The following is a 17,172-nucleotide window of genomic DNA, read 5'->3' on the forward strand; positions in this document are numbered from 1 at the left end:
GTCTTCGTTATATGAAAAGACTAAATCAAGGCATGCCTCACCTCTAGTCGGTGCCTTGACAAATTGTATTAGGAAGCAGTCATTTGTCATTTCCACCATTTCAATTTCATCCGTCGTGTTACCCATTGGGTTTTCCCATTTTATATGGGGGAAGTTGAAATCCCCCATTAGTATGGCTTCTCCTTTGCTACACTTATTTCTAATGTCATTGTATAACAAATTAATTTGCTCACCATCTGAATCTGGCGGTCTATAGCATGCTCCTGTTATTATGCCCTTTGAATTTTTGTTCTTTATTCTGACCCATATTGATTCGGCTTTGTTTTATTTGTCCAGGTTTAACACCTGGGCTTCAAGACTGTTTCTTATGTCTGTCCTGTCTGTCTTTCCTATACAGTGTATACCCACAAATATTATATTCGTCCCCATCACTCTCAGACAACCAAGTTTCCGTAACACCTATCACATCATAGTTACCTGTTAGTGCAGTAGCTTCAAGTTCTAAAATTTTGTTTCTGATACTTCTAGCATTTAGATAAATACATTTAACAGTTGTCTTACCTGAGTTGTTGTCCTTGTTTTGATGTGGTCTCCCTTCTGTTTTTCTGTTGATTTCTGCCCCCCTTTCTAGTTTAAATGCTTCTGAACCTGCTCGAGGATCTTTTCTCCAAGTAGACTGGTTCCCTTGTTATTTAAGTGCAGTCCATCCCGTCTATACAGATAGTCCTCGTTGTAGAATGTGGTCCAATGATCAAGATAAGTGAAGCCTTCCCATGTGCACCACATTTTCAGCCATGCGTTTAGATTAATTATTTCCAGCTGTCCATATGGTCCTTTGCAAGGTGCCGGTAGTATACCAGAAAATACCACAGTTTTGGTTTTCTCTTTTAATTTCCTTCCTAGCTCTCTGAATTTGTTTTGCAGGGATTTTGGTCTGTCTCTTCCAATGCTGTTTGTACCGAAGTGGACGACTACTACCGCTTCGTCTCCTGTTCGTTCTAGGAGCCTGTCCACATTCTCAGTGATGTGCTTGACCGAGGCTCCCGGAAGGCAGCACACTGTTGCAGTAAGGGGGTCCAAACTGTGAATTGAACTTGCTATGTTTCTCAGTATGGAGTCCCCAACAATCATGACCTCCCTTCTTTTTGCTGTCTGGTCATCACTGTCAATAGGGTCCTGGATGTTGTTCCTTTCGCTCTCTTGTTGTTGGTTTTGCTCATCAGAATTTTGAAGTGACTCAAATTTGTTGGTTGTTTTGATTTCTTGTGGTTGTGTTTGACGAAGTTTCTTTTTTTCCCTGCTTCTGCCTACCTGAACCCAGCTATTCTGACCTTCTATCTCCCTGGTGGCTTTCATTCTGTTAGGGGTGATGCAGACTTCCATGAATTGTGGGTGTGCCAGCTCCTCAAGATCCTGTTGCTGTCTCACTTCTTCCAGCTTCATTTCTGGCATAGTTACTAGTTTATGCAAGTCCTGGATCGTGCGGCACTTTAGGCACACTTGGTTTAGCTCTGCTGGGTTTTCTCGGATTTCCCACATCAAGCAGGTATCACAGATTATTGGCTTGAAGGCCATGTTGATTGGGATTTTTTTTAAAGTTTAGTTTCTTCTGCAGCCATCAACCTGCTTTCAACCTGCTTCTAAACTGCTCTGCACTTTTCCACGCCTTTACTTCTCCCACGCTGTCGCATCTACTCGCTGTCGCTGGGAAGACTGCCTCGTTTAACTGCGTTGTTCTGAGGTGCTGTTGGCTCCTCCCCTCACTCGTGTCTCAGAACGGCGCTCAATTTGAATCAGCTGCACCGAGTTTCTGCTTGTTTGTTATCAGAAAAACATGCGCGGCTGTTTGACTGTGAGCTGCTGTGTTCCCCAATGTCCTGTGTTTTCTGATCAAAGCAATTAAAGATGTAATTTCTCCTTACTGCTTCTAAACTGCTCTGCACTTTTCCACACCTGTACTTCTCTCATGTTGTCGCTTCCACTCGCACTCTATAATACAAACACAGGTTTCCAAGGAAGTATAGACTACAGTCTACCTGCCTGTATGGTTAACGCTGCTGTGCTATTTCCAGGCATAGTACACACCGTCGTGCAAATAGAACTGTACTGGATGTACCCCAGGGAGGACACTAAACAGACAGCACTGAATTACAAGCCTGTGGAAGAGTAAGGCACTTCAGATTTGAACTGAGGAAAATGTTTCCCTCTTCCACCTGCTATAGACAGTGTTTGCTGCCTGGTTTAAAAAGTTCCCCTGACAAGGTAGGTCCTTTCACACAAATCATTATGCGCATATACTGTGCAGAATCTAACCAATTTACCCAATGAAGTTGGTCAGATTCTGCAAAAAAAAAAAAAAAAAAAGATTCCCATTTTTTTCCCCAGATGAAACTCTGCGTTTATTAGGCTAATACAGTTTATCTTAGATTTACAAATTATTCTCTCAAATGGAAGTTTTAGAAATTATTTTTCTAAAACAAATGGCGCCCCTGACCTAATCTAACACCACTGAGTGCTGATGAAATGCTTCACAAGAGGCGCTCAAGCCCAGATCTCAGAAGTTATTTCAGTCCACTACAATGATATTTGGAGACAACCCGAGGTAAATAAACAACGATAATTAGTCCTCCGGTCTCATGCTGTATTGACTGGAGTTATTATCTCATAATACGCCCAGCAATACCGTTGCCTTAATAAACCAGGCGATGTTACTAATGTGGATAGTCCAACATGCTTCTGCGCTTTTAGGTGCTCTGTCTGGTCCAGTAAGACAAACTGTCAGCGCTACGTGGAATAAAGTTTAGACATGTCATCAGATCTGCAGTCATTTCAATCAGGTTGTTTATAACGTTGTTTTAAGTGGGATCCATTTGAACTGCAAATGCAATCATTATAATTTTTACCGACCTCATCTCACAGATTTGGGACTACGTTTTTAACCCTGCCCAGACATGTCTCATAAAGATAAAACTATTTTACTTTAAAAACAACACAACTCTATACAATACAAAAATGTAATGGAAACTATTGCATACATTCTGCGCTATAAATGCTTTCTTAAGTCGCATCAACTAAATGTTTTCCCTTTCTCCTCGCTAGACGGCGCTGACATCCCTTTACCGAGTTGTGTGAATCAGTAGGGAGAGGATGAGCTGGGGGCGGGCAGGCTATATAAACGGGTTAAGGCAGAGGAGGCGCATTCCGAGGTTACTGCAGACGTTTTAACATCACAGTTTGTGAGGTGGACAACCTGAACGGAATTACGATCCGGAAGAAACTGAAAATAAATTTAAAGCCTTGGGAATACAACCTAAAACCTAGAGGAATACACCGCCGGGATTACTTTTACCAAACTACAGCCTGTGCATTACACCACATTAAGCTACAATCATGACGCGTGTTACATTTGTGCTTGTGCTTTTCCACGCAGCCGGTAAGAACGGGAATATGTCATTGCTTTCATGAAGTGTGATTTATCTGACATGGGAAGGGCACTGTTAACGCAAAGACTCTATTTAGAGTAGAATAATATGTGTTGCTGTTCTTTTGGAGCACTCAGTAGAACAAATATTTACAAAAAGCTCACAACCAGCCTACAGGTTTAAACCATCTACATGTCTAAACAAGCAACAAGCAAAAACTAAGAGGCTTGTATTGATTTTTTAACAAACTGAATTGCCACAACACTAGGCTTGCTTCTGCTTGTTCAGAAGTATGTTTTTACCTATGAGGAAATACGTGTGTGTGTGTGTGTGTGTGTGTGTGTGTGTGTGTGTCTATATATATATATATATATATATATATATATATATATATATATATATATATATATATATATATATATATATATATATATAATATATATATATAATATATATATACATATATAGAGTATATTCTATCTGTCTATACATTATATATTATATTTATAAGATATATTATATATAAACGACCTCTATATTATATATATATATATAGATATATATAGACATTTTTTTCTTGCAGTATTCTGCAGTTTAGTGAAGGGAGCTGCCATTGAACGGTTCGAGACCAACATGTCTCCCAGTGTAGAAATCAAAGAGGCTCTCAGAAATAAAATAATTGGAGATGACGACTATGATTACGACTACGACAGCAGCAGGGAGCTCGCATACGAGGAGGAACCCTGGTCCGGAGACTATGGCATTGAATTCCCGAGAGGTAAGAGGTAAAGCGACGTTCAGGAGTTTAAAGTTCGTGTGACTCATGCCATGATAAACGCAATTATTAGATTTACCTTAAACAAGGTATTTCTGTTACAGCCTATTGACGGGAGAATTCCGTTTTAAAAATCTACTGGGCAACGCTTGTCAAAGTACACGCTGACAAGAAAACCAACAGCAATGAAAAACAAACACATTCAACTGAAATTAATTGTTATTTTATCTGATGTCTTCTATAGACGATCGTCTACTGTACTATCCCATAAATGTTCCTTTTGCTTTAATTTGGCTAATAGTAACATTTAGAGCCAATATTTCAATGTTTAGGGTACTAGATTTTTCTTAAGAATGTAGCGAACCTGCTACGGTACAGTTTATTCTTATTTATTTAGATGAACTTAATCATTTTGCATTTACAGTAACAATTGAACATCTTTTTACTCTACCCAGTACGGTACTGTATGCATTCCTGTTCACGCTGTAACGAGCAAACGACTGCATTCAGTTGCAGTGTGCGCTGTTTGGATACGAAATCGATGCCCTATCAATCTCATCATAATTGCCTTCTCATTTTACAGTGGCGTTTTCCACCAAACCACTAGACCTGTCCACCAATTTAAACCAAAAACAAGGCAAAAAGAGGAAAGGCAAGGGGGGAAAAAAGGGCAAAGGCAAAAAGAGAGACATGTGCCAGGGAAAATACAAAGACTTCTGCATCCACGGGGAGTGCAAATACATCCGGGATCTCAAAGCGCCGTCCTGCATGTAAGTACTATACTGCAGCATTTCAAAACAAAGTGTTAGAAGCTGCATTTCCTTTGAATGATAGGCATGCAGTAAGAGCTTGTGTTAGGTATAATCTAAAATTGGTTACAGAAATCCTTATATATGTCTTAATAATGTACCACGTTTCAAAATACGTAGTTCACATAGAAATGTAGTGCTGGGATAGAAGACCAAAGTTAATTTTGTGAATTGGTATGCTGTGAGTTTAAAACTAATAAAATAAGAGCAGTATCTGCAAGAAGATAAAATTGACTCATATTAAAAATATGTGTCAATCTGCTATATCAGACACTACTAGCAGCTGGAATCCATGAAAGCCTTGTTGAAGTGATCTTTAGTGGCTCCAGTGGTTCTTTACCAACCTACAATGGGATGAGACTGTTAATGGCAGAAGGGAACCATGTTGTTTTCACATAGTGACATACTGTACCAGTGCTATCACAGTGGTGTGAAACATTGCTGGTAACCCTGTCCAGTACAGTACCAGACAATGTGCTGCCATATCCAGACTCCTCCATTGCTCAAGTGCATCACTTGGTATGATACATGGTTTCCAGTGAGAAATCCAGTAAGTCCTGAGTGTGTGGACACTTTTTTAATGTTCTCCTGTGTTTCTCTGTAGCTGCCAGCAGGGATACATGGGAGAGCGGTGTCATCTCTTCAGCCTGCCGGTAGTTAAGAACAACGACAACTACGACAAGACCACTGTCCTCGCTGTGGTGGCCATGGTGCTGTCGTCCATGTGCTTGATTGGAATCGCAGCGCTTCTAGCACTGAGGTGAGTTTCTCAGGTCCTGTACAGCTACTCTTCTCAGAGAGGTAGTGTGAGAGTTTTCCGGTTGCACTGCAAGGCACTTTACCGCCCATCCTATGGCTGAGAGGTTTCATTATTCTGCAGTGAATGTTTTTTCTGCAGCAGCATGATGTGAGTTTCATATAAAACATCTCTGACATGGGTCACTTTCAAATAAGTTCATTTGAGGCGAAATATAAGTTGCGAGTTGATTACAAGTTTTGCATTAAAATAATACAGTAAGTGCGGCATGGTGTCTTAATGAAATGTATTTTCCAATGTCTTAGGTTTCATAAGAGGGGAGCGTACGATGTGGAAAATGAAGAAAAGGTCAAGTTGGGAACAGCAACTAACCTCTAAAACAAGCAAGGTAAGCATCGAGATCTGTTGATACATCAGTGTTACCATTCAAGTTGTTAGCCTAACTGTTTGGTACAAACAGATAAGCGCTACTTTTGGAAGGCTAAAAAGGTTCACTAATCTAAATCTCCATTTAGAGTATTTTAAATGTATATTCCTAAAATAAAAAATGTGCTGGAACCATCATGTCATGCAGTTTTTTCATTGTTAAAGAAACAAAACAAATGAGGGGTGCTGAAACAAAGAGGAGGAGTCCTAGTGTGACACTTCCATTTCCACTGTGGGTCTTGTGGCTGTAGGTCTCAGTGCTGTCCCATGATACTGCCCGGCTGTGATGGGTGGGGAGGGGATTGTTCCTGACAGGCAGAGTGTAAACTTGCTGTTTGTTTGTTGCAGGAATGATAGTCGAAGCTCTACCTCAAAGGAAGGAGTGAAGCTTCTGGATGTTTGAATGTTTCTTTGAAAAGAAGTATTTAATTCACCACAGAGGAGTGGCAGACAAGGAGAGCATTCGAAGGAGACTAATTTGGAAGCAAACATCCACTGCAAGCAGAAGCAGCCAGGGCTGGCCAATGGAAACATGCGTCACTGAAGGATATGTGAAAAGACTCAAAGGCTGGCCCAGTGTTTTGGGATCTGGCCAGCTGTGACAGTACCTTTATTAACCAGTAATCCAAATTTATTTAACGTAACTTCCATTGTTTGTTAGGTTTGAAAATGTTATGAGTTTGTTGAAAGTTACTTGCATTCTCTGGGTGCACTCCAAAAGATGTAGCATTTTTCAGTCTGTATATTACAGACACTGCTACACTTGCTAATGTACTGTACCAATTATTAATACTTATACAAGATGGATATTTATATTTAATATACAAGCTTTTTAACTTATTTATTTAAATAGCATTTTTATATTATATTTATTTCTGGTTTTTACTGGCGAATTTGATAAAACGGCAGAACTTTCTCTATCTGTTTTGCATATTGGCTGAGATTTGTGTTTGTTGTTTTTTATTAAATAATAGTTCATGTTACTGGTGTAGTATGCTTTTTCTGAAGCTCTTTAGTACTGGGGTGCGCTACTCTTTCAGCAGGTGCATTCATGTCCAATAAAAAGACATTCAGAGAGCTAGGTTTTAAGTGAGAAACAACGATTCCAAAATGAAACAGTAACTGAACACTTAACTTATTAGTAGAACATTATCACTGGTGTTCTTCATTTGTTTTTGTTTTTTTTTTTACTGGGGGATATAAAGATTTAGAAATGGCTGCATCCTGGTTCCTTGACTCTGAGAAGGCTACAGGAAACAGAACCTTTCTAGAGTATGGTCTTTGTGGTATAAATCAAATGATCAACCAATTAAATGAAATACATCATTAATAATGTTTCTAGGTCAGATGAATTGTAAAGCCTTGTCTGATTGTGGGCTGTGAATCGGACAGCACAGCACACAATGAGGTTCCTGTGTGCTGGATCTGCATTGGCTCTGCAGTTCTCTCTGCATCAACACAACAAAGATCCTGCTGAACTGTTCAGGACACTTTTCAGAAAAAAACAAAAACATCATAACAATCTGTAAACATTTCTTAAAAAAAAAACAAAAAACAACTGAAAAGCAAACTCCTGATAATAGCCTCCCTGGACTCTATCAAGGAGGAAGACACATCTGCCATTTTCTGACAGCCTCAGTCCCAAGACCACGTGGAACGTGAACTGATTTGAGGCACCACAGTGAAGGAGCATGACTTCAGCTCCTGCTTCCAGCAGCTCCTGGAATGATAGGGCTGCTAGAAATAGCAAGTGGAGCGCTCTGCTTCCCTCAGTCCAGGCAGAACACTGCAGGAAAGCTAGGGAAGTGTTCCAGTTCTAGAAAGTTTGAAGTAAGAGGGTGTGGGGGAGCTCTGCAATTGTCACTTAAAAAAATTGTAAACTTGGTTGCTTTTCTACAAAGGAGAATCCGCCCCTAACCAATACATCATCAGCAAGGGCATAAAAGCTCTGTGTGTTATTCTTTCATGTCGGCTGCTCAGTCAAGGGCTGAAACAGGAGTGACTGCCTAGAGCCTGGAGGAAGGGCTCCCCTCAACCATGGATTCGCCGAGCTTTCCCCCTAAAGAATAAAAAATATGTGAGTAGGGGATTTTTCCTTACCTGAGTGCTGAGCGGTTTGTATTTAGTTCTGCGGAGTGAGTGGTCGGGTTGGAGATGCTGGGCTCTCTCCCCCAGCGCAGTCATACTCTGGGGGACGGGCTGTGTCTGAGTGGCTAATTTTTATTTAATTCAATATTTGCGGGATAGGTGGCAGGGCGCCACTGTGGAGCACGTTAATTATTTATTATTATTCATTCATGGTTTGGCGGCCTCGTTTTTTCAGGGGGAGGTGGCCCATAGTCACGTCCTATCTGCGGTACTGGGATGCATGTAACTGTTCATGTATTTCCAGCCGGCCTCGTGCAGGTAGCCGTTGGGCACCCACGAAAGAGGCCTCCTGCCAGATTTATCTTTCACTCAGACCTGATTGCCTACCACAGTCATGGGGCTCTGAGTGCCCTTCACAGTTCATAAACCATCTGCAATTGCAATCATCATCATTCATTCATTGCCATTCATTCATAGCTGATTCTCCGTGCTGAAAAGTGAACTTTGCATAGGCTTGACCATTGATGGGGACCCAATAGTTTTGCGATTGTTCAAGACATTACTGTATTTATTTAAAAAAAAAAACTGTATGTCTGATTTAATAATTTAATTATCTGTGATAAAGACCCCCTAGTAATCCTAGCTTTATACTGCATTTTAGGGTGCAGTTACTAAAGATTATGGTTAGTTAGTGTGATACAGCTGCAGGGAGTCATTTATTTAAGGATGATGAAGCAGTAGCAAGTTGTTTCTTGCTGCTGTTAGTTAAGTAATGTAATATGCTATGAGAGTGCACTTTTTTGGCCATCTTAAGAGCGCACTGCAATTGTTTTGCACACCTTTTTAATGATGATTGAAAGTGCGACTCAATATTTATTGCATCATGATTATCCTCTTCTCTGCTTGTAAGGAGAAAGCTGGAAGACACAGCCATGGTTTGGGACAGTCTGCCCAAACTTACCTGCAGAGGGGTGTCATTTTAAGCGCAATAAATCATTGATTTTTGATTTGGCTTTGATAAAGGCAACTTAATTTTATTAAAAACATGATTACTTTTTAGTTAACTAAACTTGTAACCATTGCCTCTGAAAGGCTGTGCATGCCTCTGTCTGAGGCTTTTGATTTCACTTGAACAGATGGTTCTGGTATGTTCACTGCAATGAGCTTCAGAATTGCACCCTGGAGTATAAACGGGTGGAAATGTTTTATAAGAAGAACAATGTTTGTCTTTATTAGAGATAACTTTTCCTTATGGACTAAGCTGTATTGTATACTCTGGCCCTTAGTTTCAGTTGTACCAATTTATAGTTTATTAAAAGTTATTTTTAATTTTCACCAATGACAAAACAAAATACCTGTTTATATGTTAAAAAACAAAAAAAGCCTAACGTAATTGGTTCTCCAAATAACTCTGATTAACACTTTGGTGTTTTCTCTGTCCATCCACTACATTCAATCAGACATGTAGCTAAAAATAGATTTGCACTTTTTTTAAAAATCTTTTTGGAATAAATGAGAAATTACCTGCAAATCAATGTAAAATAATAAATGAAAACGGGGGGTCCCTCTGTGTACAAGACCAAGCAGCACATAACTCCCTGTCTGAGCCTTTCTCTCCAGTGTCTTTGTTAACAAGCAGAACCTCTGAATGGTATCCATATATCATGATGTAACAGGAATCCTGCTTCTGAATAAACTCACGTCTTGTATATTCTTGGAAATGTAAAAAAAGCATTTGTAATAATTTGCTTTTTTATATTCAACTTGAAGATTTTGAATTCAGATGTTTCAGACACTAGTTGTATGAGTGATTGAACACTACATGTATACATCACACACATATCCACATTTCCTTAATGGCAATAATATCAAAGCAAATTACAGCAGTAGCACTGAAAAGGGGAGGCTGAATCATTTTGGGCGGCGTTGTATATGAAGAATTGTTCACCCAATTGTGATGAAACTGGGTGATGAAACATTCTTTAGCACAAGTTCTAGAGCATGTCAAAATGTGTGTGTGTGTGTGTGTGTGTGTGTGTGTGTGTGTGTGTGTGTGTGTGTGTGTGTGTGTGTGTGTGTGTGTGTGTCACAATTCCACCAAGTTTAGTAAGGGATATTCATCTATTTCCTGCTTGTTTCCGAGATGCGATGCATCTTAAGAGAAATGTTAATAGATTATGATCATATTTTATCTAATAAAAGCATTTACCACACAATTCAGTGATTAACAACATTGCACAGAGCCTTTATGGTAAAGATGTAGTTACAACACACTAAGAGTAAACTAAACCCTCCCCCTATTGTAAATCACTATGGCTAAAGCTAATACAGAGAATTCACTGTTATTTCAACCACAACATCTCTGGAGGCCTGGGTTCCAATCCTGCTAACCATGTAACAAGTTTAAAGAGTTTGTTGGTCAATTTGCCCACAGTAGACATTAGTTAACAGCACAAAACCACCACACAGCTCATCCCAATTATCAGTGTGTGCTGGTGAGACACAGGAGGGAATGACAGAAAGGGAGTGTTCAGGTTACGATTTAAGTGGTCTCTCTCTCTGTATGTCTCTCTATCTTTCTCTCTGTGTCTCTCTATCACTATCTTTGTCTGTCTCTCTCTCTCTCTCTCTCACAACTAAGGTTCATTGTATTTCGGTCACATTCATATCAAGTAATAACCCATAGTTTGTTATGTTAGTACAGAAAAATACCACATATTTTAATTGAAAGGTTGTGGAGATCAGATCACAGATCTCTCATCAAAAGCAGATCTCTCTCTCTCTCTCTCTCTCTTCTCTCTCTCTCTCTCTCTCTCTCTCTCTCTCTCTCTCTCTCTCTCTCTCTCTCTCTGTCTCTCTCTCTCTCTCTCTCTGTCTCTCTAAATTCAAAAGTGCTTTATTGGCATGAGTAACATCGGCAGTATTGCCAAAGCATTTAGAAAGTACAATAACAGTTTATAATAATACTAATAACAGTAACAATAATAATTATAATAATAAAAATACAGTGTTTGTAAACATTATGAACATATTGAAATACAACTAGTAAATAGAACAAGACAAATACACTGAATTAAACATACAGAGTGCTCACTGTGTGTCCCTCAGGCTGTAAGGCACCTACATACTGGGCAGTCAGTGGGGCCGTGTGTTCCTCTCCCAGTGCGACTGTCAGTTTTTCTGTGTCCGTCATGTTTTCTAAATGTGGAAGAGTAGTAGTTATCTTTTTAAAGAATATGTTCCTTGTTCTGGAGTATTTCTTGCAGTGTAGGAGAAAGTGCATCTCTGTCTTGACCTCTCCTATCTCACAGTGACTACAGAGCCTGTTTTCTCTGGGTAGCCAGGTTTAAGAAGAACATAAGAACATAAGAACATAAGAAAGTTTACAAACGAGAGGAGGCCATTCGGCCCATCTTGCTCGTTTGGTTGTTAGTAGCTTATTGATCCCAAAATCTCATCAAGCAGCTTCTTGAAGGATCCCAGGGTGTCAGCTTCAACAACATTACTGGGGAGTTGATTCCAGACCCTCACAATTCTCTGTGTAAAAAAGTGTCTCCTATTTTCTGTTCTGAATGCCCCTTTTTCTAAACTCCATTTGTGACCCCTGGTCCTTGTTTCTTTTTTCAGGCTGAAAAAGTCCCTTGGGTCGACACTGTCAATACCTTTTAGAATTTTGAATGCTTGAATTAGGTCGCCACGTAGTCTTCTTTGTTCAAGACTGAACAGATTCAATTCTTTTAGCCTGTCTGCATATGACATGCCTTTTAAGCCCGGAATAATTCTGGTCGCTCTTCTTTGCACTCTTTCTAGAGCAGCAATATCTTTTTTATATCGAGGTGACCAGAACTGAACACAATATTCAAGATGAGGTCTTACTAGTGCATTGTACAGTTTTAACATTACTTCCCTTGATTTAAATTCAACACTTTTCACAATGTATCCGAGCATCTTGTTAGCCTTTTTTATAGCTTCCCCACATTGCCTAGATGAAGACATTTCTGAGTCAACAAAAACTGCTGTTTTTGCCTGTGTCAGCCTTTTCCAATGGCCAGGCTGTGATCACTGAGCCTGAACGTGGTCAGGATCTGTCTCTGTCTTGTATCTTTGACAGTGAAGAGATACTCTGCTAGGGTAACGTTTCTTTTTAGGGCCCGATAGCAATCAAGTTTATTTCGAGTTTTTGTTTCTTTGTCTCAATGTTTGAAATAAAAAAGTTTTTGATTTGTTTTACAGTTTGGTTGACTCTGATTGGAACATTTCACAATTCTACCAGTATAATGTGTTACATCCAACAGGAATGTAAAATAAGGGTTAAGTAGGAAAATGAAAATAAATCTTAAATCGTTTATTTGTGTAACTGTAATAAAAAAAAGTAGCATGTGATTTGTAATGCAAACAGCAATAAAAAAAATGCATAAATAAATACATGGATAAACAGTGACCAATGAAAGGCGTGTTTTCACATGATTCTAAATGGATCAGCTCTAAGACATTGTGCACTGCAGTGTGTATAATTTCCCACGAACAAAGCGAATGAACTCAAGGGAAAGGCAAGTGTGACGTGCTTTGAGTAGTCAATACAGTTTAGCCAGGAGCCGATTGCGCATGTGCAAGGTCCCTTCAAAGATGGCAGCCCCCGTAGACTTGGAATTGAAAAAGGTAAACATATTTTCTTTAATTCTTAAATGCTGTGAATTGTTATATATATATATATATAAATTTCAACCCCAAATAGAAAACTGTTGTAGTTGTCTTTTTAAATATTAGCTACAATGATGAAAGATTTATACTGAAGATAGCGTCTTGTTTCGGGGTTGGAAGTATGTTGTCTGAGTGACTGTGTGTGAATTAAACCACTATGCAAAGAGGTCTGTGTTTCTTTAACTGCAGTGAGGTTTAACATATTTTATGAAATATGTTTTACTAGTTTTTACTATAGCTTACACAATTCTATACTAATATTATGCACTGGAAAATATTCTGTCATGTGGAAATACTAGCTTATCAATACAGACTCTACGATTCACAGACTATAAAATCAGTTTTCTGAACTACTAACTGACTCAGTTTTGTTATTAAACACAATTTAATTTTGTACGTGCCTTCAGCCTTCTTCTCCAGCAAAATACTTGGCATTCGGGGCGTGCAACAGGCGAAGTGCACTGCGCTAACTGCAGCTCGTGTTGCATTAGCGCTGTAATTCCAAACCATCATTTAAATAAACCATCATTTAAATAAAATTACATCATATTTAGTTATTTAAGTAAATTCCATTGAGAAGTGACTCGTGTAATTTTCTGTGCACTTGAGGACTTCATTTCAGTGGGTTACAGCACCGCAAACACCGTTCACCCTATGTCAATTTATTTCTGTAACAGACATAGGAACATCAGTGCATACTATTTAAACAAAACAATTGTATCCAGGACAACGCGATTCTGGAAAGCTGTTTGTAAAAGCAGACCTGCTTGATACATCCTTCATTCTGAGCATCACATTGGTTTAGGAGCTCTGTGTCCAAAACAAAAGCCTTGCTCGGCAGTCCAGACACCCTATATGGTAGACAGTATATCACGGAAAATGGTGGACTTCATGTATTCTGGTGCCTGATCAGGAATAATGGCCAATCCAGTTTTCTTTTTATTACTGTAACAGATGTACAGTGTCCAGACACTTTATTAGGAATACCCGTCACTCCCACCCAGGTATATAATATAAAGTTAAAGTAGATATTGGCTTCATCAGGTGATAAGGTACTGTATATAATCTCTGTGGATAGTAAAGAAAGGTTTTGTATTTCACTCTCCTATAACTAGGACCACCAAAGAATCAACTCTTAATCTTATAAAAATAACAAGAAACAGCTTGGATTTTGGTAGAAATCAGTTAAAATAAAAGTCAGTCTTTCCAGTTTTTTTTTTTTTTTTTAATAATTTACATTGTTCCTCTCCTTGTCAAGCAAATAGAGGCAAACTTATGTGTGCCTTAATGATTTTGTTGTACTGAAATAATTTAGGTGTGCTTTTGTTGATCTGCAATTCTTTTAGAGGGGTTTGCCACTAAAGTTAATGTAATTTATTACTGAGCATCATAGCTGATCCACAATGCTTAACATTTTTTTTTTTTTTATTTAGTAGCTAATTTGTTATTTTGTTATTTTCTCCCCAATTTAGTAGTGTCCAATTATTTTGTTTAGCTTAGCTCACTGCTATGACCCCTGCGCTGACCTGGGAGGGGCGAAGTTGAACACACGCTGTCCTCCAAAGCGCGTGCCATTAGCCGCCCGCTTTTTTACACACTGCAGACTCACCATGCAGCCACCCAGAGCTACAGCGTTGGAGGACAACAGATCCCTGGGCAGCTTACAGGCAAGCCCGCAGGTGCCCAGCCAGAACTCAGGGGTCGTTTGTGCGCAGTGAGCTGAGGACACCCCGGCCGACCTAGCCCTCCCTCCCCCAGCCCCTGGGTGACGCTTGGCCAATTGTGCGCTGCCCTCTGGTAGCTCCAGTCCTCGGTCGGCAAAGGAATAGCCTGGACTCGAACCAGTGATGTCCAGACTGTAGGGTGTATCCTGCATTCTATGCAAGTGCATTTAATGGATGCACCACTCGGGAGCCCCCCAGTTCTTAACCTTTACCCTGCTGGACAAGATGTGTTTAGTACTCCTGAGTTTCGAGATTACTGTTTGTGATTTAAGGAATATGACCCTAGAACTCGCACACCTGCCATAATCTACACAAAGCTAGGGGATCAGTGGGCAAGAAATGCTCCACCCCAGTGATTCTGCATTTATTTATCTGCACCAATACTTATGCTATATATAAATCAGAAAATGGACTGTGACATTCATTTAAGGGCAGTTATTTTTTCATCAAAGTCGCATCTGATCAAATCTGGTCTCATTGCTTGCTGTGTTTCATCTGGTCTCATTGCTTGCGGTGTTTCCCAGGCCTTTGCTGAGCTGCAGGCGAAGGTGATGGACACACAGCAGAAAGCGAAGCTTGCAGACCTACAGATTGAACAGCTGAACCGCATGAAGAAGCATGCACACCTGACAGACAGCGAGATCACCACTCTGCCAGATGAGACCCGCATGTATGAGGGGGTGGGAAGAATGTAAGTCACCTCAGCAACTCTTAATGAATACCCTAACCATAACCTGTACAGTCGCATCATTATATCGCGTCCTGTGCTTTTTGGGGATACATACAGGTGTCTTTCTGTTTGTACATCCATCTGATTGTGTCATATTTTTACATAAAAACATAAGAAAGGTTACAAATGAGAGGAGGCCATTCGGCCCATCTTGCTCGTTTGGTTGTTAGTAGCTTATTGAACCCAGAATCTCATCAAGCAGCTTCTTGAAGGATCCCAGGGTGGCAGCTGCAACAACATTACTGGGGAGTTGATTCCAGACCCTCACGATTCTCTGTGTAAAAAAGTGCCTCCTATTTTCTGTTATGAATGCCCCTGTGTCTATTATCTCCATTTGTGACCCCTGGTCCTTGTTTCTTTTTTCAGGTCGAAAAAAGTCCCTTGGGTCGACACTGTCAATACCTTTTAGTCTTTTGAATGCTTGAATTAGGTCGCCGCGTAGTCTTCTTTGTTCAAGACTGAACAGATTCAATTCTTTTAGCCTGTCTGCATATGACATGCCTTTTAAACCCGGAATAATTCTGGTCGCTCTTCTTTGCACTCTTTCTAGAGCAGCAATATCATTTTAATAGCGAGGTGACCAGAACTGAACACAATATTCAAGATGAGGTCTTACTAGTGCATTGTACAGTTTTAACATTATTTCCCTTGATTTAAATTCAACACTTTTAACAATGTATCCGAGCATCTTGTTGGCCTTTTTTATAGCTTCCCCACATTGTCTAGATGAAGACATTTCTGAGTGAATGAAAACTCCTAGGTCTTTTTCATAGATTCCTTCTCCAATTTTAGTATCTCCCATATGATATTTATAATGCACATTTTTATTTCCTGCATGCAGTACCTTACACTTTTCTCTATTAAATGTCATTTGCCATGTGTCTGCCCAGTTCTGAATCTTATCCAGAGCATTTTGAATGACCTTTGCTGCTGCAACAGTGTTTGCCACTCCTCCTATTTTTGTGTCGTCTGCAAATTTAACAAGTTTGCTTACTACACCAGAATCTAAATCATTAATGTAGATTAGGAATAGCAGAGGACCTAATACTGATCCCTGTGGTACTCCACTGGTTACCACACTCCATTCTGAGGTTTCTCCTCTAATCAGTACTTTCTGTTTTCTACATGTTAACCACTCTCTAATCCATGTACATGTGTTTCCTTGAATCCCAACTGCGTTCAGTTTGAGAATTAATCTTTTGTGCGGGACTTTGTCAAAAGCTTTCTGGAAATCTAAATAAACCATATCATATGCTTTGCAATTGTCCGTTATCGATGTTGCATCCTCAAAAAAATCAAGCAAGTTAGTTAGACACGATCTCCCTTTCCTAAAACCATGTTGACTGTCTCCCAGGACCCTGTTACCATATAGGTAATCTTCCATTTTGGATCTTATTACAGTTTGCATATAATAGAAGTCAGGCTTACTGGTCTGTAGTTACCTGGTTCAGTTTTGTTTCCCTTTTTGTGGATCGGTATTACATTTGCAATTTTCGTCTGTCTGTCGGTACCATCCCTGTGTCAAGAGACTGTTGCATGATCTTGGTTAGTGGTTTGTAAATTACTTCTTTCATTTCTGTGAGTACTACTGGGAGGATCTCATCTGGCCCAGGGGATTTGTTTATTTGAAGAGCTCCTAGTCCCTTTAACACTTCTGCCTCGGTTATGCTAAAGTTATTTAAAATTGGACATTTAACTTCCTCTTTGAATGTTCTCTTGCTGTTGTAATATTGGTAAAAC

At 39.6% G+C, this 17,172-nt stretch overlaps 2 protein-coding genes across 3 annotated transcripts in view; both read left to right on the forward strand.

The window, feature by feature from the left end:
- Positions 1-3,181: 3,181 nt before the first annotated feature.
- Positions 3,182-7,172, forward strand: LOC121296835 (proheparin-binding EGF-like growth factor). Of its 2 annotated transcripts, none has more exons than XM_041222672.1 (6): positions 3,182-3,433; positions 3,989-4,200; positions 4,781-4,967; positions 5,611-5,766; positions 6,069-6,151; positions 6,538-7,172. In XM_041222672.1, exons 2-5 carry the CDS (start codon positions 4,056-4,058, stop codon positions 6,139-6,141), a joined length of 561 nt encoding a protein of 186 aa, XP_041078606.1. In that variant the 5' UTR covers positions 3,182-3,433; positions 3,989-4,055; the 3' UTR covers positions 6,142-6,151; positions 6,538-7,172. The 2 variants fall into 2 exon arrangements, with proteins under 2 accessions (XP_041078606.1, XP_041078605.1); XM_041222671.1 differs by having other exon boundaries at positions 4,006-4,200.
- A 5,659-nt stretch (positions 7,173-12,831) lies between these two features.
- Positions 12,832-17,172, forward strand: part of LOC121296797 (prefoldin subunit 1-like) — a 70,428-nt gene continuing 66,087 nt past the window's right edge. Inside the window, exons 1-2 of the mRNA XM_041222606.1 lie at positions 12,832-12,936; positions 15,227-15,393. Coding sequence (XP_041078540.1) covers positions 12,883-12,936; positions 15,227-15,393 — 221 coding nt within the window. The 5' untranslated portion in view covers positions 12,832-12,882. The remainder of the gene's footprint in view (positions 12,937-15,226; positions 15,394-17,172) is intronic.

This window comes from Polyodon spathula, chromosome 22 (genome assembly GCF_017654505.1).
Source record: "Polyodon spathula isolate WHYD16114869_AA chromosome 22, ASM1765450v1, whole genome shotgun sequence".
In the NCBI taxonomy this organism is placed as follows: Eukaryota; Metazoa; Chordata; class Actinopteri; order Acipenseriformes; family Polyodontidae; genus Polyodon; species Polyodon spathula.